Below are 23647 nucleotides of genomic sequence, written 5' to 3'. Positions count from 1 at the left end.
AACACAGCATCTGTGAAATGCAATAAAGTGAAGCGCAATACAAGAAGGTATGCTTATAATGAGAATGAACAAACTATTGCTAACCACAATGACCTGGATGGATCTCTAAAACATAACGTTGAGTGAAGAAAGCCAGACTCAGAAGAGAATGCACTGTATATATAAAGTTCAGAAAGCTATGGTTTTTGAAGTCAGACAGCAGCCTCCTCTGAAGACAGAGTGATTCTGAAGGGTCCAGGAGTGCTGGGATTTCTTGATTAGGTGTTTGTGAAAATTAATTGGGCTGTACCATTACAATGTTTATTTTTTTGTAATGTATACTTCAGTTAAAAGTTAAAAAAACAAAACAAAACACTGTGAAGGACACAGATTTCTGCCCAAGGAGCTTCTCATTTATGGCCACTGCTTTGATGGAGCTCAGGTTAATAAAATCCAGTTCAACACTCACGATGTCCCAATTCATCAAGGTAACAGACAAATGTTTCGAACTAAACATAACTGAATAAATGGGAACATGAGCATTATAACCAAACAGGAGGCCTGCCAAACCTCAGGTGCTGCACCCAGGGCAGGCCTAAAGCTCTGCAGAGGCCAGCATACGGGACTGTCTGATGTGAGGGCCACAGAAGTATATTTTATTTAAGTGGGGGCTGGGTGTCCTGCACATTGGAGGCACAGTACTTTTTCTATGGCTTGCTTCAACATGTGCCATTTCTCTGGGAATCAGGAACAAACGACAGTCAGATTCTTTGTGTCAGGAGAGACCAGACTCTGCTAAACTACTGGAAACGCGCTTTGCAAACAGGCTGGCCCCCAAATCTGCACGTCATGAAGATGCTAGTTTGGCGTTACCTAGTACTTAGGTACCCAGACTTAGAAAAATGTCCTCTTGAAGGATGATATCTTAATTGATGTGGGAATTGGGCATTCTCTCAGGCCTAATTGTGAATGTTGTCTTCCTGCTCCCATGTCCTCCCTAAATGCTATGTGGTCATAGGTGATATTCTCTTGAAAAGTGAAAGTCCAAGCAGGCTTCACCTGTATCCTTGCATCAATGTCTGTATCACAGCATATAGGCTGGGGCCAGAAGCATTATATAGGGCCTGGTCTGCAGTTCCCCAGACATGCCTGTGGCAAGGCCAAAAGCTTTTAAAGAAATTCTTGAGACGTATGCTTGATGTAACAGCTTCAGTCATCAGAAGAAAATTAACAGCATGGCTCCTTTCTTAGGTACATCTGGAGATTGGGTTTACATTTCAATAATGTACTCTTTCAGTATTCCTTCCTAAAACTCATAAATATTTTGTTAGTCTATATAGAGTGAGTGATTTTTAAATTTGTAACTTATAAGTATTCATTCATTTAAGAATTTCATATTTTTTTCAAATCAGGTATTTCTTGAATGGCTTTGACTGCACTTTCAATGGCCAGTTGCCATGAATTATTAAACTCTCTCTTTTTTTTCTTCAGAATCTTCCAGTAGACGTCTAGAGTTTAGCTAGAAGTCTTGGCTACGATACAAACAGTGATGGAAAACACATGAGCAGTAACAAGTTTTAATCTCGCTTCTCAGTACTAACATGCGCTAATCTGTGGAAGCAGCTTATTCCAGTGTCACCCAGGGTGCAGCCACACCAGGCTCTGCAGAAGGCTGTTTTTCTTTTAAATGTAATAGCTTCTCATATTTTCTTCTTAAATAGTAGCTGAGAACATTTACGTTATAGATAAGTAGTACATGGTGGAAAATTCTACTTTCAGGAGAACTTACTCTCTTCTTACAAGGTATGTTTTCATGTCTTTTTTTCATGTACTAGTGTACAATTGTTTTAGTCAATACTAAGAGGACATTAATGTTATTAACATAAATGCTTGTAAATTATATAATATAGTTTAAAGTTTATCTGTATAATTTCTTAAAAAATAGCACTTAAATACATATCTAAAATTACTCTAGCTTTTATGTTTTACATATAATGGATTTACTTTCAACATAATTGCGACTTTTTAAAATAGCTAAATGATAACCTGTCATTATACTTTACCATAAAAGTTAACAGGATTGATTTTTAAAATCATTTAAGCAAATATCTTGTGAACATGTTCTTTTAAGAAAATAACATTACCTTAATAATGAATGATAAGAAAGTTTGGGGATATTACAAATACATTAAGTGAAAACAGTAAAAGATTTTTTCAAAATGTGAAACTATGATATTTTCTAAGGTATTTTAAAAATATATGAGTTATTCAAATGTTTTTACTTACATATTTGAATATTCATATTTTGCCTTGATAAATGTATTCCTTATTCTTATGTAATGAAATGACACTGGACAGCTAAAATGGAGATCCATATAACTCTAAGAAAGAATATGTATCAGCAATAGTTTAATTAGCCCTATATTCAATGTGAAAGATTAGAAACTTCTTTTCACAAAATCCAGTTGGAGTGTAAAACAAAGATTTCCTTTGTCCCCTCCCAAAGTAAATTTTTTATTTAATATTAGATTTTAACAAATTAAACAATGTATTTGATATTCTACTCCCTCATAATCTAATACAGCACAGCATTCTTTCTTGTTAACCTATTTGGAGGTGTGGCAGCCATAAACAGTAGCCACATGGTATATAGGATTAAGTCACAAAGAATCTGAGGGGGTATATATCTCTCTAAAAATAAAGAATTAAAAAATCCCACCAAGAACCGAGTTGTTTAAAAAAAAAATCATAAGCCCACACACGTGTAAAAGCATCTTGATGTTTTTAGTATTTAGCCATATAGGGTAGTGGTGGAAAGAATTGAGGATATGCAGTCTTCTGTTACAGCTACTTAATTAAAAAAGAATATTCAGATATCTGATCTGAGGTTTGAGACAAGAGATTAACTTTACAAGCACAAGTTTTAAGGAAGCATAGGAAACAACAGAAAAATGAAGAGGTAGGAGTTTTTTGGTTTTTTTTTTGTTTTTTTTTTTGAGTTTTTTGTTTTTAAAGACAGTAGCTAGGTTGCTAGATGCATTGAAAAACTGATGAAGGACAAAACATATAAAAGGAAAAGCAGCCAGCAAGTTCTTCAATCAGCTGCTATTTATACTTTCAAGGTAAAGTTAAGTATCTCTTTAAGGAAATCATAGGCTTTAAAAGTATCAGTTTCCATGACAAAAAGGTACTGTGAATAAATTTCCAAAGTTTAACTTACTTGTCCATTTACAAGGCTGTGCCTTGACTACACCAGAATTTAGTCTGGATTCCTTCTGCGAATACACGGAGCATGTTATATCACATTTATATACTGAAAACTATTATTGGTACTTGTGAATCGAGAGGAATTTCAGCCAAGCAGAACTTTAAGCATAGGATTTCAAAGTACAGTGACTTATTTTCCTAATGATAGTGTCTGAGAGGAAATACCATTTCACTTAGACAAATCTTCCATTCCAGTTTGTGGAACATTTAAGCAGAAAATAGGAGCTTATGTAAATTCAGAAAGACACTTCTCAAGCTACATTTCCAGTCCTAAGAACGTGACCAAGCCTCTCACCCCATCCTCTCTGAGGAGAGTCTGGTTACTGTCTGGAAGTCACTGTGGGAATAAGACCCATTTAGAGGAGGCCAAGCAGAAGGGTGGACAATGCAGCAGTGAGGAGGCCAGCTTCAGCTTCTTCTGCTATAAAAGAGGGCATGGTAGCAAAGTCTCAAAGGCCTCTCCTGGCTCTAATGTGCCATGGCTTAGTAATAACAGCAGTAGCACTGAAATAATATTTCAAATATTATTCAGAGTAAGAGAAATTTGAAACCAAATTTCAAAGTTTTCCATGAGTAAGAAACTCTGTCAAAACGTCTATATCAGGGAAATACTGAGCTTTCTTGAGAACAAGACATAAACATTTTTAAAGGTTTTAAAAATAACAATCTAAATACTGCCAAAACTAAATAAGAGCTTGAGCCATATTAATAAACACAAAATTTAAAAATAAAACAAACAACTAAGAGTCATCATTTAAATGAGAAACAATATTCTCTACACTGTCTGAATAATGGGAAAAAAACATTGTTATTTAGTGTTCCCTCTTGGACATTCCAATATTTTTCTACTGATAATAAATTGCTTAACTAGAATAGGGCAAGGTTTGGGGTCTATAATCACTTGTTTTTTTAATCAAGGCTTTGCCATCTCAAATGAAGGGAATAAATGGTTAATTCCTCATGGAATCAAGGTTCTCCTGACTTCTCTTTTCAAGTAAACAGGATAAGAGAATGCAAAAAGATCAGGTTAATTTCATATAACTAACAGAAAACAAGTAGCACAGAGAGAACAATGTGACAGAAGGCATTTTTGGTCTCAATATAAAGAATTTCCTGTCAACCACAGATGGACAGCAGTGGAACTGGATGCCTCTTGAGGAGGTATGCTCCCTGAGTCCTCTCACTGGAGTCATGCAATCAGAGAGCAGACACACCATCTGGTCTACAATGTTCTGGAGGAAACTTCAACACTGGGAGGGAGTTTCAACTAAATGACATTCCTGCTTCCACATGTCTCCTCTCTCACCAGGGAAGGGTCCAGAAGGGCATGACTGGTGGCTGCCCCCACCAGCCAGCAACTGGAAAGCTTGCCAACTACCATAGACAAGCCACTGCCTAACATAGCAGGCCAGAGTCACAATCTTATCTAAGGCAGGGAGGAACTCATGTAGCTTATCAGTGTAAGAAAGAAGAGAGACGAAGGGAGGGACACTGGCTGATGCTCCTCCTGACCCCACAGGTAGGCTGACCAGCAGCCCTTTTGGAGGGAACATGTAAGAGAAATAAGTCCTCTCCCTCATGATTGGCTTTCTTCCTCTCTTTCACCTGAGCACTGATCTTCTGTGTCTCCTCCCAGCTCTGCTCCTCATACCAGTGTCCCTCTAAGTCTGTCACACTGCTCTGCTCCCCCTCATCCCAGCCTGCACCCCGCTCCAGGGCTCTCCTACATCATAGGGCAACATGACTGCAGCAGGAAATGGGGTTTGCAGGAGTGAAGGCAAGTCCCTGGCCCTGCTGCCAGGCTACAGGGAAAGCCAAGACATTGCATCCTGGCCTCCCACTTTGGATCTCTAACATATTCCTCTTGTTATATATATATTTTAAAGTTTTACCATTTTCTTAGGTCTATATTTCTGGTATATTATGCATTACATAGATTTTTCTGGTCTAGATGGGGAAGCTACAGCCTATTTATCTCTAAGTTTCTACAAAAATAATGAAACTCAAACAACCAACCAACTCAAAAATAACTTTTTATTAAAACTCTTTTATCTTCCATGGACCAGAGTAAATGGTGCTAGCCCTCAAGAAATTGTGGCTCCAGACTATTTTGAAGGTAGGCACTGTTGGTTGAATTTTGAGGGGACAGTGTATGGGAAACCTTTAATTGTACTGTCTAATGTTTCTAGAAGTGGTAAGAAAAGGCAAAAGTATATGGAGGACCAGAGTAAAGACCATTTTCTTGCAGATTGCTATTTAAAATATTTAAAAAGCAAAATAATAATTTTAAAAATATGCACCATAGACAAGAAAATAATCCTTCACTCATAAGCCCACTATCCCTCTTATTAGGTTTGTATATTCTATTTCAACCTTTTTTTCATGTATGTATATTTTATAGATGTCTTTATTTCTATTGGTCTCAAATAGTAAACTGAGATTTATGAGGAGTACACAATTTATGAGGAGTACACAAACTTATGGTGAAGAATTTTATTTTCAGAGTTTGGGGACCACACATCTGGAGATTATTCCAAAATGTTAGAGCCAGAGTGTACACAGCCAGCACTGACCACCCACAGTTTAGTTCTATTTACTAACTTGAGCATTTATTTTCTAGTTTTCCTATTAGTGTACCTGACATTCAAGTATTAACTTTTACAACAATCCCACACTTACCTGAGAGTAGCGGATTAGGAGCTGTGGTTGTGTTTTGAGCAAGGAAGCGTGGGAGAAGTGGATAGGGAGAAGCATGTCCATTGAACATCCAAACATGTTCTACTTCATGGATTATGTATCCTAACCCTGTGCCTGGTACACAGTGGGTACTTGATAAATGCCCAATGAAAAACTCCAGCAACCTCAAAGAAAGCCAGAGACATGGCCTCAAACGACATTTAATTCACTAACTTCTCTACCAAGGTCAAATAAGGTTGGGGCAGCTATGGACCTAGAAGATAGAGCTGCGATGCAGAACAATCTTAAAGAATAAATTGGTACCAGAGACAATCTTTGGTTTTGCTAAGGACCAAGAGCTAAATTAGCTCAAGAATGAGAATTGTGGAAGTCAAGGCAAGGCAGGGCACCAAGCATTAAGGAGCCAGGAACCACAAAGAAGCCTACGGTCAAGAAACATAATGGAGCATAGTTAGGCAGGCAGCTAAGAAGCAGAAATGATGTGCCAAAGTGATGCTGGAAATGAAGCCTAGTTGACCAAAACCAGGTGCCTGTGCCAGGATTCCAGGGTGACTGGAATAGTAACCTGCCTGTCCCCAGGGCCGGCTGACAGAAGCTGCTGGCCCTTGAGTTGCCAGCACAATCTGTCTCTGCACCATACAAATCTGACCACACAACCACTCCCATTTCCACCCTCCGAAAGCTGTGAGTGCACTCCTTTATGTACAGATGTACACAGGACAGCAACATGTGGACTGGCTGGAAAGGAGGAGATGATAGAGGCCACTAGATAAAAGAAGATAAAGGAGAGTGCTCCTGTGTGGGTTGCAGCAGAAGATGCAAAGAATGGGTTGGGACACGTGAGCTCTAACTCAATTTCCACTTCAATTTGGTTATGTGGCCTTGGGGAAGCCACTGAAGCTCTTTGCACCTCTCAGGCCTCCTGGTTAATGTGAGAGACGTATCTAGAATAAACTGAATTGACAATTCCACAGGCAGTGTAGAGATGGAAGGACAGAACTGGTTCTGAAGTGGGATTCAGAATAAGATTATAAAAATATAAAAATATTTTCTGTTCTGTGTCCTGTAATCTCCCCTTTCCTAGCACAATTGAGTGTGAGTTCTCATAGGGAAACCTGATAAGGCTGGTCATATCCAGCCGCCCAGTGGGCAAAATGTACTTGTTGCCATATAGATTTCTAAGAGTTAAATAATGTTAGTTATCAGGTTAATCACTGATGACAGTAGGGTTTTTTAAAAAACCTTTCTCTGATGATTAAAAGATATATAAATGAATATTTTAATTTAGTTAATTCATTTCTGATTCTTAAGTCCAAAAAAAAGCAAGGCTGTGGAGAGATATTAAAGCTGATTTCTGGGTTCTAGAAAACTGTAAGAAGCTGGCATAATTCAAGGATTTGGAGGGCCAGGTCTTCCTGAGGCTGGACCAATTCTGACTGTCTCTAGAAGCCCTCTGTGGCTAAGGTGCTATCTGGTGCTCAGGCATAGCAGGACAGCTACACTGCTGGATGATCTGGCTGGGTGTGGACTCCCTCCTGCCAGGATACAGACTCACCATTGGGCATTATGTGAAGCTAACTGCATGCCCCAAAGGGAAGACAGGCATAAGTCTGTTTTAGATGATATCATAATGCTTTTAATTTTTGAAAATTACAAAGAATGTATGTTTCACAGTTGATGGTTAAGAAACCATGATATGTAAACATACCTGTAGGAATATCCACCATCAGATGACAACAAATCTATTCTCAGAAGGTTCTCATTCGTACATTCCAGTTTTGTGTGGGCTTTAAAAACTACAACTGAAAGCACCCCATGCCTTCCCCCTGCAAAAAAACTAAACAAAAGGAACTCAGTGGAAAGATCAGTAAAAAAGAATAGCCTGGACTAAAGATGCTTTGGATCAGGTATTAGATAATGGAACAGATTGAAAGGAAGAAATCCAATAACACTGTGGAAAAAGTAACCAACTCTCAGAGTGAGGCTAGGGAGGATGGTGGGAGAGAAGTTAAAAGAAAACTTCCAGATGTACTAAGGGGATATGAAGGATTTTACTTTAAAAGTGACATAGATATTAAGGCAATGGAAGGATTTTAGGAGCAAACAGTCAGGTATGAGAATATGTTTTTGTTTTTAAAAGCATTTATTAGTTTCCTAAGTATAAATGTAGTTCTTATTGCTCAGTATAGAAATTAAAGAAAAAAAAAGACACAAGTAATTCATGACTCTACCATCCAGATATTATCATCAATTAGGTATATTTGTGCCAGGTTTTGTGTATGTATGTGTTTGTAAGTATACTATGTATAGATTTTTTATATTTTCTTTTATTTCAAAAAACAGTTTTTCATATTTTTAAATATCTTTGCAAACATTTTGTGGGTTCCAAAGTATTTCATGGAATAAATATACCCTATTTTATTTTACTATTTCTGTTTAACCATTAGTATTATCTTTAATTTTTTTGCTATTATATATGATTCTCTGATGAACACCTTTATGCACATTAGAATTGTTTCCTGAGACTAGATGCCAAAAGTAGAACTGCTAGATGAAAAATAAAGATATTTATAAAGCTTCCAATGCATATTGCTGAACTGCTTTCCCAAAACTTTTAATAAACTTACTCTCACACTGGTAATAAATTAGAATGCCATTTCATTGTACTCTTGCCAGCTCTGAGAAATGTACAGCAGCAGGAACTGTATTTATTTAAACTTTAATGTAATCCTTAATGTCTATCTACTTAGTTCTAGACTGGTCCCCTACACAGGACAACATGAAGGAGTATGTGCTCCTAGTGTTCTTGACTTTGTGCTCTGCCAAACCTTTATTTCACCCTTCGTACCTGACACTGAAGAATATGATGCTGAAGGACATGGAAGACGAAGGTGACAGTGATGCTAACAACTCTCTTTTCCCAACAAGAGAGCCAATTAACCCCTTCTTCCCATTCGATCTGTTTCCAATATGTCCATTTGGATGCCAGTGCTACTCAAGAGTTGTACACTGTTCTGATCTAGGTAAGGACACATGTCAACTTGTTTTGTAGAATAATGTCATTTTGACAAAATTTAAAGGATAGGGAAAGACCTCACTGAAATTTCAAAAATCAGCTGATTGTAAAGGAATTTTTCACTTAAATTTTTGAAAAGTATAACAAACCCCAAAGTACAACCAAACTTATTTTTTAAATCCAGAAAATCAGAGGAAAACAATGGAAATTTCATATACAGAACATTTCCTTCTCTTCCCAAATTTGAATCAGTATTACATTTTAATTTCCTTTAGAGAGAACGGATGTCACTGTGGTTTCATCTTATAGAGTGTCAGCTGGTTGAAACTGTGCTTCCTAGCAAAATTTTACCATAACAAAATAAGTTGCCCATCCAGAACAATAAATAGTTATAGAGTTTGTGATATCTCTAATCTAGACATTTTAAAGACAATACTCTATTTGTTTTGAATGTTTTGGGTTTAAAACTATCTAGAAAATAAATGGCTGAACTAAAAACCACTTTCTAAAGTCTCTTAAAAATGTGTAATTCTCTGCTGAGTATTTTATTCTTTTAATACTTCTAATGAAGGTGCTCTCAAATAAAAGGGCATACTCAGGGAGAGGTGTAACAGGAATGCACATCAACAATTGTTGTACTCAGCTATTTGTAAAGGAGGAGATGGCTCAGACCTGACCCACTGTGGAAACCAAGAGTATGGCACACACCTACCATTCTGGACCTGGAGGCCCCTTAAGGCCACTTCCAGAGCACATATGAGCAGACAGTGCCTCTGAAAGCTTTAGATTCATTTCCTACTGCCACAGCATTCGTGGTAATAGTCAAAGCTTGTTACAGTGAACTCCAGAGACTTTAAAAAAATGTGTTACTGGGCGTCCCTGGTGGCGCATTGGTTGAGAGTCCGCCTGCCGATGCAGGGCACACGGGTTCGTGCCCCGGTCCAGGAAGATCCCACATGCCGCGGAGCGGCTGGGCCCGTGAGCCATGGCCACTGAGCCTGCGCGTCCGGAGCCTGTGCTCCGCAACATGAGAGGCCACAACAGTGAGAGGCCCGCGTACCGCAAAAAAAAAAAAAAAAAAAAAAAAAAAAAAAAAAAAATGTTATTATGGGACATAATGAGAAAGGTGAACAAAAAACATCCCAAAACGAGGATATTATTATGAGCTAGAATCGCTGGTAAAGTCTTAATGGAATATACAGGCCAGGAAAAAATGGGTTTTAAGCTTTACCTTTGACATTCTTGTGAGAAAGAGATGACAAGATGCAAACAACGTTTGCTGGTCTGGAAGCACAGGCAAGAATGACTGTGGGAAGAGCGGCAGGAAGGAGAAATGTAGAAGCTGAAACAGACCCTGGTGTGTTAGATTAGGGAGTATCGGAAGGTCTTTTTTTTTTTTTCTTTTGTTACTGTCGTTTTTAAGCTGCATCCCAGGCAGGAAAAAACTTCACTATCAATTTGTAGAGTTGAAGCCTGAGAAAACACTTTGCTAAACAAAGATCAGGATAAAAATGTATATATCTACTTTGATACTGCTGGATGTAAACTGGGTTTGTTCTGGGTAAAACTTTGACTAAGGAGATGTTCACCTTTAGCACACACCATCCTTGTGTGATGGCCTTCATGTTCACTCCAGCACAAAGTCTTCTACTTCAACTTAAAGACCTTGAAGGAAACACTGCATAGCTCTGCTCCAGTATGTGACTGTCTTCAAAGAACTGAGAAAAACCAAACTGCCTCATGACAGACAGTTGGTTGCAAATAGTGTTTTACTTACATGGTCTCTTGAACATTTAGCTTTGAAAAAAATCTAATAAAATTCACCCAAGAATATCTGTAATAGTATGACACATACCTTTAAAATGACACAGCACTGTTAGCAGCATATAGTGGTCCCCCATGACAACTGAAGATGAAAAGGACACTTAACAATCTTTTTCCCTCAGGAAATGAAATTTTTTTCAGAGCTTCCAAATTCATCAGGGGTAGGGTAGGGGAAGGTTTGTCAAAGTTTATGTTACTAGATCCTGTCTGCAGAACCTCTACCTTCCTATAAGAACTTCCACTTCATTTTCTAAAACCAAAGTAATCTCCTAACAAAACTGCTGTTACCTTGGTAACACATCAAGTTACCCCCTTTCCCCCCTTTCCATCTATGTCAAACTTCTTAAAAGAATTGTCAGTTTTAAAGTATAAAGGGCAAAGAATTGAGGGCTGTCAAGTGAAATGTTGATATTCACAGTATTTCAATATTGGATTCTTCAATTTGGGCCTATTAAATATAATACTACTCTTTAGGAGTAAGGATGCCTCCACTAAAAGTGTAGTAATATCTAAAACTCACTTTAAAATACATAAAAAAGATAAATTGATGGATGGACAGCAAGTACAGTATAGTAAAATGTTGATGGGAGAAAAAGGAATATGAATTTTCACTGTAAAATTGTTTAAACTTTTCTGTATGTTTGAACATTTCAAAAATAAAATGTTGGGGAAAACCAAGAAAGCCCCATGCTCATCAAGCATAAATACCATATGGAATGTCTGACAACAATCAGAGGTGCACATGTTCAGCCATTTAGGGAAAGCAAGGAAAGTAAGGAAGAAATGCGCCACATACAGCTCCTGGCAATTTTCTGCTTCTTTAAGAGAGGAAAAACACACTTAAGTCTTTAAATAATGTAATTAACATTTACTGAGTACCTACACAAAAAGGAAGATGCAGCTGCTGAGATGAGAGAAAAGAAAGCTATTACTAGAGTACACAGCTCGAAAAGAGCTAAGGCTGTGGGTGATAAATTCAGTAAAGGTATACTACACACCTAGATGTTAATTATATGTTATGGATGAATAAGTTTTCGTAAATCAAATAATTTACGACTAATTAGAGGAGCTCATTATTAAAGGAAATGGGTAGTAAAGTCTTTGATAGTGTACACGAAAATAATTTATCTATTTTCTAAGCACAACTTTTTACATGTTGATGCTTCTTAAAATGATCAAAACCCACAGGCTCCAATTTAGCACTACAACTGCCTGAAAATCTGCAAAGAATGTTAATATTCTTTAGTTAAAAGTACATCAGCAGAAGCTGTGCCTCAGCTGTAGATCTCCTCCTCGTCATATTAGAACCCCCCAACTTAGCTCCATTTAATGTCACCTTGCAGCAGACTGAACGGTGATAGCTAGAACCAGCTAGACACCTTGTAAAAATAAAGTTACTTGATAAGATCTTTAGGCCTTTCCAAAGAACAATGTTTTTGTCATCTGTTACATGTTGAGTCATCTATTACTTAATGGTAACCATGAATTTTAAAAAAAGCACATTTCTATCACATCAGCAATTTCATCTTTAGCATATAACATATATGCAACGTGTTTGTTTATTTCTCAGGTTTGTCCTCTGTCCCAAGCAATATTCCATTTGATACCCGAATGGTTGACCTTCAAAACAATAAAATTATGGAAATCAAAGAAAATGATTTTAAAGGACTCATCTCACTTTATGTAAGAATACATGCAAATATTTAAGTGAAAATCTCTGTCACTGCTAAAATGATTGCTTGTATTTGTGTAAACAAGTCTTACTTTTCTGTGTATGATGAGTGACAAAATCCCCGTTATTCAGCAGTGGTCTAGTTAATGAAAAATTATAGATTTAATTCAAGTAATAATTTAGTTCAACTGATGTTTACTGAATAACAGACAGGTGGAAAGGCAGAGGGCTAAAAATTCAAATAAGTGGTCCTTATGATCTATTTAGGTTCTATTTAGGTAATCATAGTCATTATACACTAAAATAATAAAACTGATTATTTTCAGGAACTCATTGGTGCACAACGTAAGAAAAGCAGTACCCAAACCCACAAAGCTCTAACAGCAGCACGTGCAATATAACATAATTGACTAAATATACTTGTATGGCTTTTTTTTCTAGATCTCAAAAGATGAAAAAGAACTTTTCCTTACTATACTCATTAATATTTTAATTTTCTAAGATTTAAAAGATTCTTATTTTTCTATTTAGCATTTTGAGCCTCTAGATTTTAGCAGGTAAAATTTCTAATTCTATTTGAAATTGGGTTTGAGGGAGAGCCTGATTCCACACTGTCACAGACATGGGGTGTGCGGCACACACAGAAAGGAGTATATTTTACCAGTGGTAACAAGATGTATTTTAAATTCTTCTAGGCTTAACCTATCTCAGTTGAAATTGTTAAAAGTAGTGATGTATCTGAAAGGAAGGTAAGAAAAAGGAGACACTAAGGGCCTATGGTGAAACCAGTAAACATGATAAGTAAAGGGAGTTTAACTGCAGAAGTATTTGTATTTCTTCTGTGAAACAGCAACAATGTGAATAATACCAGAAAGGCGTATATTAAGTCATTCTGGAAACAATGGGAAGGTTGTTGTAGAATGAAACCAGGGACAAAAATCATAAAAGGAAATAATCTAGAGCTGCTCCCTGAAAGAATGAGAGGATCCAGATTAGCAGAGAGGAATAAAAAGTCCTAGGAATGCCATTGCCCTTGTGAAACATTGAAAATTGTTTCTGCAAAATCTGGCACGTTTTGAAAATAGTTACTAGGTGAGTGGCAAGCCCTGGTTACCAAGGATTTTCCCAGTTTTGGTTCTGAAGTTCCACACCCCAGCAGCTCAAGATGGCTGCAGTCAGGACCCTCAACATGTCGCAAAGGGCTTGGCTGTAGGGAACAAAGATTCAGGCTGCATTAAGCTTTCACTCTCTGGGGTTTTGTCTTCTCTGAAGAGTGCTGCCACGTTGCACTGAGAAACAGTCACAGAACTGAGAAGAGGTGGAGTCATTCTCCACAAACTACTACCATTTCCCCATTGTCTAAAATATGCCAGAATGCTGAGGGCACTTTGTAAGAGTTTATTCTTACAGGCCTCTATTCTGGGGAAAATGGTAAACATTAGTAAACAAGACAGAGGTGAGGTTTTAAGAGTAGATACAATCATGCAAAAATGTACTTGTTGTGTACTGAAGTTAATTTTGTAGAGTGAATAGCTTTTAAGATAAGATAAAGAGGGCTTCCCTGGTGGCGCAGTGGTTAAGAATCCACCTGCCAATGCAGGGGGACATGGGTTCGAGCCCTGGTCCGGGAAGATCCCACATGCCACGGAGCAACTAAGCCTGTGCGCCACAACTACTGAGCCTGCGCTCTGGAGGCCGCGAGCCACAACTACTGAAGCCTGTGCTCTAGAGCCCGTGCTCCACAACAAGAGAGGCCACCACAATGTGAGGCCCATGCGCCACAACGAAGAGTAGCCCCCACTCGCTGCAACTACGAAGAGCCCCCGTGCAGCAACAAAGACCCAATGCAGCCAAATAAATAAATAAATTTTAAAAAAAGATAAGATAAAGATAATACCATCCATCACTTCCATGAAGAGAAATGGGAGAGGGGAGCCTTAAACACGTGTCACCTACTCAAAGACAAACCAAAGGTGTGAAACCAATCGTTAAAGCTTTGCACTGTTCCAACTCAGTAGTAAATTTTTCTTTATTTAAGCTTAGATTGGGCTGGAGAATTATTTACATTGTTAATAAAGTATATGAATGACATAATTTGCATTGATTTCCATGAGTGACTAATCACTGTAGAATATTGGTAAATCATATCCACTTCCTGATATGGTATAACTTTTTATGCTTTATCTAGGCTTTGATTCTGAACAACAACAAACTAACAAAGATTCATCCCAAAGCCTTTCAAACCACAAAGAAGTTGCGAAGGCTATATCTGTCCCACAATCAACTAAGTGAAATACCACTTAATCTTCCCAAATCGTTAGCAGAACTCAGAATTCATGACAATAAAGTTAAGAAAATACAAAAGGAGACATTCAAAGGAATGAATTCTTTACATGTGCTAGGTAAGTTTTTGCAAATAAATGGAACATTTTAAAATTATAAGCAATATGCAGATGTAGAGATCTTTATCATCATTAACAACTTTAGGACTGATAATTTCCAAAATTAATTTTTTGAATCTAGTAAGCTGTACCTAGATAAGCCATTCATAAATCAATGAAAGTATCAAACAAAATTTATAGCACTTAAAGAAATCCACCTTTTACAATATAAATACACATGCACTCTGCACTCTCAAGAATCCCTTAGTGTGGTTTCTGTTTTCTGACTGCACTTAATTGGTTAAAATCTGTTATTCTTATTTAATTTAATGGTATCATTTTTAATGTATTGTAAAAACTACTCAAGTATAACCTACAACATTAATTCAGATATTATTTGGAATGTACATCTAACTTTTCATTATCTGCTTTGAAGATTATTCATCTAAGGTGTTTTTACTGTATACTTCCAATTCTACACACTATTTTACTTCTAACACCCATGGTATAACCATGCCATCTTCCCCTACTATATCCATTCAAAATTCCTAACCAATACTCTCATTCATTTATTTACTCATTTAATTCAACCAAGTGCCTGGCACTTAACCAAATAGCTTCACTTTCTGGCATTCCTCAGTTATATTTCTGTTAATCAAGTAATTTCTAATTGACTTACAATTTTAAAAGTTTAGGTGACAAATAAATAAATGTACAGTGGAAAACACAAAGGTTTTAAATTATACGAAGGATGGTCTTTTTTCCTATGTTACATTACTATAACGAAACCTTGATTACGATCACGGTTCGAAAAGAGTGATAAGTAAGTTACTGACTTAGTAATTCAAAGCAAAATAGTAAAGCTGTTATATATTCCAGCTTATGTAATACAAAGCAGTCTTTTTCTGAGACTGACAGAAAGGAGAGTAGATAGACACAGAAACAGATATACTGAGTGATGGAGAGTGAACGATAATGCTCACACTTCTTAGAATTTTCTTGGGACGTGCATCTCTGCTTTGTGAGTTTCCTTCACATACAACATATGTATGCTAAATTATATAATTTCCCCCCACAGAAATGAGTGCAAACCCTCTTGATAACAATGGGATTGAACCAGGGGCATTTGAAGGGGTAACAGTGTTTCATATCAGAATTGCAGAAGCAAAACTGACCTCAATTCCTAAAGGTTTGTATTTATACAGTATTTATTGAATTGTCATTTTAAAATGACCATTAAATGTAAGGTTGTAAAGTGTACACACTGTCAAAACCACACTGCAATTAGAATCCTTTTTACCAGTATATCTGGTCAGTGTAGTATGAAATTTAGTGTTTTCTCATGTACACATCAAGAGCCATATGTAATTCTTTTTTCTTTTTTTGACAGTATGAAACCAGAATCTTTTTTTCCCAGTACGAACAAACATTAAGAAGCAAAGCTTTTTATTTTCTGTCTCTTTCCTAACATTTACTCATCTATACTTGTCATTCTGTGAAGTGTCTGTTAGAGGTGAGAATTCTGTAGAGAAGAAAGCAGAGGAAGAAGCACAGGGCCAGAGACCTTTCTCCCAGCCTTGCAGCAGTGGTTCAGGGTGGGGCTTGTGAGGAGGGATTGGCGCAGACGCTGGCTCTGGCAGGGATAGGTGTATACTCTGGGCAAGGCACTCTATACCTCATTTTTTTACACAGGGGTGCTGTGTAGATTAATGGGCTGATGCAGAGAAAGGTCTGAAGACAATGTTGGGCACATAGTAAACGCTCTCTCCTGACATAACCAATAACAGAATGAGCACCGTGCTCTTTATCATATGAGCTGAAGCTGGTGCCTCAGAGTAAAATGCTTAAGTTTGCTACTGGACCAGTTTTCTAATGCATTACTTCTAAGCTCCCAGCCTGATGATTAACTAGATTGGATTTGCCTTTCTCCAAACCCATGCTCAAGGTCACACCTTCCTCCTCCCTGACAAGTTCTCTCTTCTATGCTAACACCTGGATCAGAAATAACCCCTATGATTAATAACACATTTTCCTTTCAAACAGCCCTGTCTTTCAGTATCCACAGTAAAAGCAGCAATAACCTGTTTTCTTCTATTTTACCATAACCCCTTTTCTACTACTCAGATGATCCAGAAGATTAACAAAACAAATACATGCTGATAATTTAAAAGACCCAGCAAAGCTGCTGTTATTAATTAAGGAAAGCTGCTATTATTAATCTTTCATTTAGGAGGAAAATCGTCTAAAGTAAAAGTAGAAAGACAATTTCTTTTAGTATAGAAAAAATCAGTTTAATTCAGAACTACACAATTAAAAACAACCTTAATTTAGGAAGGAGATGGCTGTTTTTCTACAAGAAACATAAAATATTATATTTACCTTCTAATCTTTAGAACAACAACAAAAATACATACTGTACCTAACAAGTTAAATAAAATCCCTTTCATAAGCTGGAAGCTGACATAGAGTGAGGGGGAAGAGGAAGAGGACAGGACAGAGTAGAGGCAGAGAGGATAAGAGGATATACTGGAGCAGAAGAGTAGGGCGCCACCCCAGAGCTGTGGCTCTGAGGTCCTGCAGTTATCATCACTTTTTATATTTACATCAGCAGCTTTCTTATACTACAAAACATCCTGAGAGTAATTCTCTTCAAGTTTCAAAGTGTATCTTAAAAATGAAGTTTTAACTCCTCGTGAAATTCTCAAGATTCTTCCAAAGTCTAAAGGAACATTTTATGTTTTTAGAAATTTAAATTTCAAATCTCCAAATTTACATAACTACTGCTTTAAGATCCTTATGACATTCGAATGCCAGTTTTTTGTTTTTATGACTTATTTGCTCAAATGTTAAGGCTGACTGCCCAAATGTTATAATTCAATCATCACTACCCATTGTGACAGGATGAATTAGGCCGAGGTCCAGAGGGTTCTTACCAGACCTGACAAGTTAACATAAGAAGAGTGAAACTGTTTTCCTTCCTATTCATCTGGAAAATTCTGTTACATAATAGTATTGTGTTGAGGGGAGGAGAGACCTGTTTGAAGATAGAGTAGGTATAGAAATATCTGTATGAAAGTATACTATATTTGTTGGCAGTCACTGAACTATCCAAATCCATGAGAGGACAGTCCCCTTAAATTCTACAAACCCTCTTCCAAGAAGTTTTCCTGACTCAACATGCACAGAGATCTCTCATCTTTGACTTGCTACAGCATATTCTAGAATAGACTGGCACACTCTAAAATATTTTTCTAGTAATTTTTGTATACATGATAGACTTGCTCAATTAGTGTTTAAGGTCTTTGAAGATAGAACTTACCTTCAACAGTCTTTACTACTAATAAAATAAGGAAATGTTTTAGCAAGAGTTGAAAAACGAATGCATTTCCTAGCTAGCTAACAAGAACTTTTGACTGAAAAATAATATCTTATGTGTAGGATTAATAAAATGAGATCTGACTGAATTTTCTGGTTAGTGTCTTTCATTCCAGCTTCAGTTAATCTGGGGAGGGCTGGGGTCAGAATATGAAGGTGTGAGAAGAGAAGGTGCAAACATTCACAAGGTACCTGCCATGTGCCAGGTGGCACTGAAGATGCTTCCCTTAATTTATGCAGAAACTACTACTAATTGAAAAGAATAAATACTGCAGTGGATCAAACATATCAAACAGGGAAAAAATCCATATGTTCATAATGATATAAAAAAAATTCATTGGTCACCTCTGGGCATTGCACTAATTCATTAATAAAAAAAAAGCAAGCATTTATGCTGCTTTTTCTATAAAAACTGTATTATAAAGTAAATAATTAATGAAAGAAAATTCTTTAGAGAACAATCTCATCTAATAAATGAATAACGAATGACAAAATCAGAAAATCACTTTTCCCATTCTGAATGAAATAATAAATCTAGGTAGCAGTAATCAATAAATGAGTGCAAAGACTGTCAGATGAAAGAGCAATTTGCTGAATCTAATCTGGTCTCTATATCTAACTACAGGTCATAAGAAATAAGGGGGCTAGAAACCATGATAAACTATATTATGTGGAGGCCAACAGCCCAATCTACAAAGGAGTATCTCAAGCAAATTAATATCTGAAACGAATCAATAGAAGAGGAGAAAAAGGAAAGAGTAATAGAAGAAGAGATTTAAAGAGATATAAGACCCAAATATATCCTGTAAACTTTATTTGGATCCTGACCTGAACAAGTCAACTGTAAAACAATACATTTGAGATCATTAGGGAGAGGAATATTAGATGATTAAAGAATTGTTGCTAATTTTGTTAGATGTGATACTAACATGATGGTTATGTAAGGGGAAAAAAAGATGACCTTATGGGTTAGAGATGTCTAGTGAAGTCTTTACAGGTGAAATGACATTATGTGTGTGAAATTTGATTTTAAGTACTCCAGCAAAAAAATAAATGAATAAATAAAAACAAGTCAATAAACAAATCAATAATAAATAACTATTGGCGTAGATGAAACAAGATTGGAAAAATGGAGATAACTGTTGAAGATGGGCAACAGCATGGTGTCTCATAATACTAGTTTCTATTTTTGTATATGTTTGAAATTTTCCATAATAAAAAGTTTAAAAAAGAGCAGATTCCCCCAAAACTGCCTAAGCCTATAATGTGAAACTTAACAAGTAAACAAATAATCAATAGGGCTTGGTCTTAACCTGATCTAACATACATATGTCTTTTCTTATCGCTAGAACTACCTTCAACTTTACTGGAGCTACATTTAGACTATAATAAAATTTCAACTGTGGAACTAGAGGATTTTAAACGATACAAAGATCTGCAAAGGTAAACATCCCCCAAATCCTAACTTGGAAGTGGTAGTCCATATGATGAAGATATTAATGAAACTTCTTGGAGAATGTGTACAGGGACATAAAATTAAGGGAAAACTAGAAGGAACTGCTATCATTCTGTCTCAGTAATGGAAGAGGGACAGCAAGTGGAATGAGAAAAGGACACTTTCCAAATGTCCCTTTTGTTGCATATAGGTTAGACAGAAAATTTTCTGACAGTGGAGGAGAGGGCTGTTACATCCTGAAATAGGTTATTAAAGGAAACCATGAAATACCTTTCTCTGAACATATATACAAATATTTCTAACTCAGTTGTGGTGTTTGCAGCTAAGTGTATCATACCATCTGCTCAAGAGCTGATGCATTTTATGTCATTTTTAGGCTGGGTCTAGGAAACAACAGAATCACAGATATCGAAAATGGAAGTCTTGCTAACATACCACATGTGAGAGAAATACACTTGGAAAACAATAAACTGAAAAAAATCCCTTCAGGATTACAAGAGTTGAAATACCTCCAGGTAAAATATTCTACTTGTGTTTTGCAGATATTAGTACTTTTCTTTGTTTTTATGAAACATATTAGTATCTGGAGCAAAGACCAATCAAGTAGCAATGGTAATCCACACCCTAAAGACCCTCCAGGTTGGCCGAGGTGTTTTATGCCAAGGAGAGCGTTAGAATACCAGTTTCTATTGAGATATCAGCTAAAACGCTCAGGTAGCCATTTCCATCCCTCTGTTTCTTCTACTGAAACTGCTAAGGCCATTGTGGTGAAGGTACGGACACAGCTAATTTCAGGTTTCTGGGGTGGCAGTGGCTATGTAAAGGCAGGACCGGTCAGGAGGAAATCAAATAAAATTATATAACCTTTCATTCTGGAAACATTTCACAAAGGCAGAGCATGTGGATGAAGTCACAGGTATTTTCACTATCAATGTGGTGCCACATTAGAAGTGTGCATGCTTTTTAAAATCTCAGGCCAGAATATATAATGAAAAGTCAGTATTTGGAGCATTAAGGGTGCACATAATTTTAGGAGTTTCACAGATCCTCCTGATTCCCATTTGTGGACCTCAAATTAAGAATCTCATGTTATGTTAGTCCATTTTTCTCATGTGCTTTCCTTGATATACAATTCCTCATCTTCCAAGGAAAAACACATTGAGAACAAAACTGGGCCTTGAGCCATTTGCTTCTAGATTTCTTTCTAATTTTTCTTTAAACAAGTTTTGTTCACTACACAAATAGAAGCCTGTGAAATAGAAGCCATCAAAATGGATGTGCTATATAGGCAGATGCTCATTTCAAGATTATAACTTTTGCTTTGATTTTTTCAAACGCTGCGTTTAAATGTTTATTTAACCAGTGACCATGACCAGAGTCTTTCCTCCCTCAAGCTGTCCAGTCTTTGAGTATTTTACTCCACAACGCTGATCCCAGCTTCTGGGTGCCTTAAATCTATCCATACTATTGCTAGCGTTTTAAAAAATGAACAGAATTATAACACATAGTCATAAGGATACAATTCAACGGATGTCCACAAAGCAAACACACTCATGTCCAGCACTGTTCCCCATTCTCAATTAGGTGAATGCTGTGGTAAACTACATCTTGCACTGCTGCTGGGCTGCCAGGAAACCATATAATGCATCTGTCACAAAATCTCCAAGATTAATAGAGGGCGGCAGGGACTCCAACAGAAAACTAAAGGTTTTAGCAGTGCCTACAGTTCTCATGACTGGCTCAGATCAATCTCACCAAGGCAAAATCTAGAGGTAACAAGAGCTAGAACTGGTATCTTAGCCTTGCCAGCAAAAGGCTCCTTCTTCCTAATATGCCGAAACACTGTTAATTAAGTAGATTGTTTTTACTTCTCAGAAATCTCAGTTGCCAAAAAAATCCAAGGAAGAAATTTAAAGGGCTATTAAAGGGAATGAAGGGAAGGTCCTATATTGTCCATTCTTTCTGAGTAATAATTTAATAAGACACATACACAGCCTATAAAATTGTATTTTATCCATTGGAGCAAATAAAAATTCAACTATTGATGTTGTATTACAGATACATATTTAAGATGTCGATAGACGTATTTTTCTATAAAATTTACAAAAAAGCAGCTCTACACTTCTCCCTTTGATCACAGAAAATGCTGGCTAAAAATTCTTCACATTCATATTGAAAGTCATTCTTAGAGCATTAAATTTCATTCTTCTGCTCACTTCTAATACTTTTAAAACACATTATTGTAAATATGGCACTGAAGTAACCATACACACACACACGCACACACGTATACGTGTGTGCGTGAGTGTGTGTGTGTGCGTGTTTGTGTATAGAGACAGAGAGAGACAGAGGCAGAGGAGAGTGGCATGTGCTGACCAGGCAGTGTGCCCTGGGCACTGGCATGAGTGCTACGCCACACTTCACACATAGAGCACTTTTGTATATAACACAGGAGCCTGCATCCTTGTAATAAGTATTTAACAGGCATAAACAGGCACATATACTTTAAGCAAAATGTATTCAAATCAGTGTAAAATAAAGAGACAAACCCATGAACAAATGCTGACTATAAGCAGAATATCTTCTTTTTACATTTATCATGTATTTTTAATAAACTCTTTTCCCACTACAACAGATAATCTTCCTTCATTCTAATTCAATTACGAAAGTGGGAGTGAATGACTTCTGCCCAGCAGTGCCAAAGATGAAGAAGTCTTTATACAGTGCAATAAGTTTATTCAACAACCCAGTGAAGTATTGGGAAGTACAACCTGCAACATTTCGTTGTGTTTTGAGCAGAATGAGTGTTCAGCTTGGGAACTTCAGAAAGTAATAATTAGTAGTTAGTGATATCCATTTAATGTAAAATTCAAAAATTGTTACATTTGGGATACTTGAACTCTATTTAAAATGGTGGTATTATGCACATAAGCAAAAAATCTATTTCCATGTGGTAAGTCCACTGACTTACTGTACGACAAAAAATTTCAACAGAATTTTGCAAAAACTACAACAGGATTAAAGGAAATAAGTATCTGTTGCAGTTTCCTTTTACATATAAATGATTTTGCATAAATCTCATGCTTGAATGTTCTTTCTTAGTAACAAAAAATAAGACATTCAGTATTTAACACTGTGTTATCAAGTGCATTTAAAAAAGAACTGTACTGTAAATGGAATGCTTGACTTAACAAACTTTGTGCTCTTTCATTTGCTATTAGAAAAAGAAAATTGACAAGTACGGTTATATAGAGTATGTTATATTATCCTTATTCTGTCTTTAAAAACTTGGGTATTACTGTAATATTTCTAATAATGTTGAAGTATGGTTTGATATAATCTTATTCAAATTCTCATGCCTTAGAGCCTTACTGTCTTTATGTTTAAAACTCCTCATAATAAAGCCTTCACTAAGTGTTTATTACCAACTCAACAGATGCTATTCATAAACAGCTTTTTTCAAGCTGTAGCACATGCTTTTCTTTTTAACTATTATTACCTGATTATAAAACCTCTATAGAAATGCATAGTGAGTGTTTATATAAAATCTCACACTTTTTATTATCACAGTTATTATAAGCTTTTAACAGTGTGTCAATTGTTAGGTTATATAACACTGTCACCTCAATGCTAAGGAATATTTTTGAGATGTCCCTTTGTAAGACCTTCGTTGGAAGAGACTGGATACTATCAACTCTACACCAAACTGTCTCCTTAAATATGCACAAACTGGATAACTCTGAAAAACACACCTGGTATAACCGAATAGGCAGAGCATTAAACAGAATGCACAGGTCTGTATAAAAATTAAGAGTACTTTAACGTATATTTTTGTTGGTGTTCAACATAAGTAAAACTAGAAAATAAGGAAAACATTAAAACATTGGTTTGAAATAAAATATTTTGCTTTGGTTTAATTTTTCTTCTCCCATTCAGGAACATAAACTATTTTTCATAAAACTCTTATATTTTTACTAAAA

General features: G+C 36.5%; 2 protein-coding genes across 3 annotated transcripts in view; one reads left to right on the top strand and one right to left on the bottom strand.

Moving 5' to 3' along the window:
* CENPP (centromere protein P) overlaps positions 1 to 23647 on the bottom strand; it is a 231673-nt gene that overhangs the window by 102657 nt on the left and 105369 nt on the right. The window lies entirely within an intron of this gene.
* ASPN (asporin) lies at positions 1588 to 23526 on the top strand. 2 transcript variants are annotated; one of them, XM_065878737.1, is made up of 8 exons: positions 1588 to 1782; positions 8700 to 8966; positions 12354 to 12466; positions 14644 to 14857; positions 15915 to 16025; positions 19561 to 19654; positions 20044 to 20182; positions 22303 to 23526. In XM_065878737.1, the coding sequence occupies exons 2-8, from the start codon at positions 8723 to 8725 to the stop codon at positions 22498 to 22500; spliced, it is 1113 nt and encodes a 370-aa protein (XP_065734809.1). In that variant the 5' UTR covers positions 1588 to 1782; positions 8700 to 8722; the 3' UTR covers positions 22501 to 23526. The 2 variants fall into 2 exon arrangements, with proteins under 2 accessions (XP_065734809.1, XP_065734810.1); XM_065878738.1 differs by lacking the exons at positions 1588 to 1782; positions 19561 to 19654; positions 20044 to 20182 and having other exon boundaries at positions 8723 to 8966; positions 22303 to 22322.

The sequence above is a fragment of the Phocoena phocoena genome, chromosome 6 (assembly GCF_963924675.1).
Source record: "Phocoena phocoena chromosome 6, mPhoPho1.1, whole genome shotgun sequence".
In the NCBI taxonomy this organism is placed as follows: Eukaryota; Metazoa; Chordata; class Mammalia; order Artiodactyla; family Phocoenidae; genus Phocoena; species Phocoena phocoena.
Note: the sequence above shows the minus strand (reverse complement) of the source record. Positions and strands in the feature narration are given on the sequence as shown.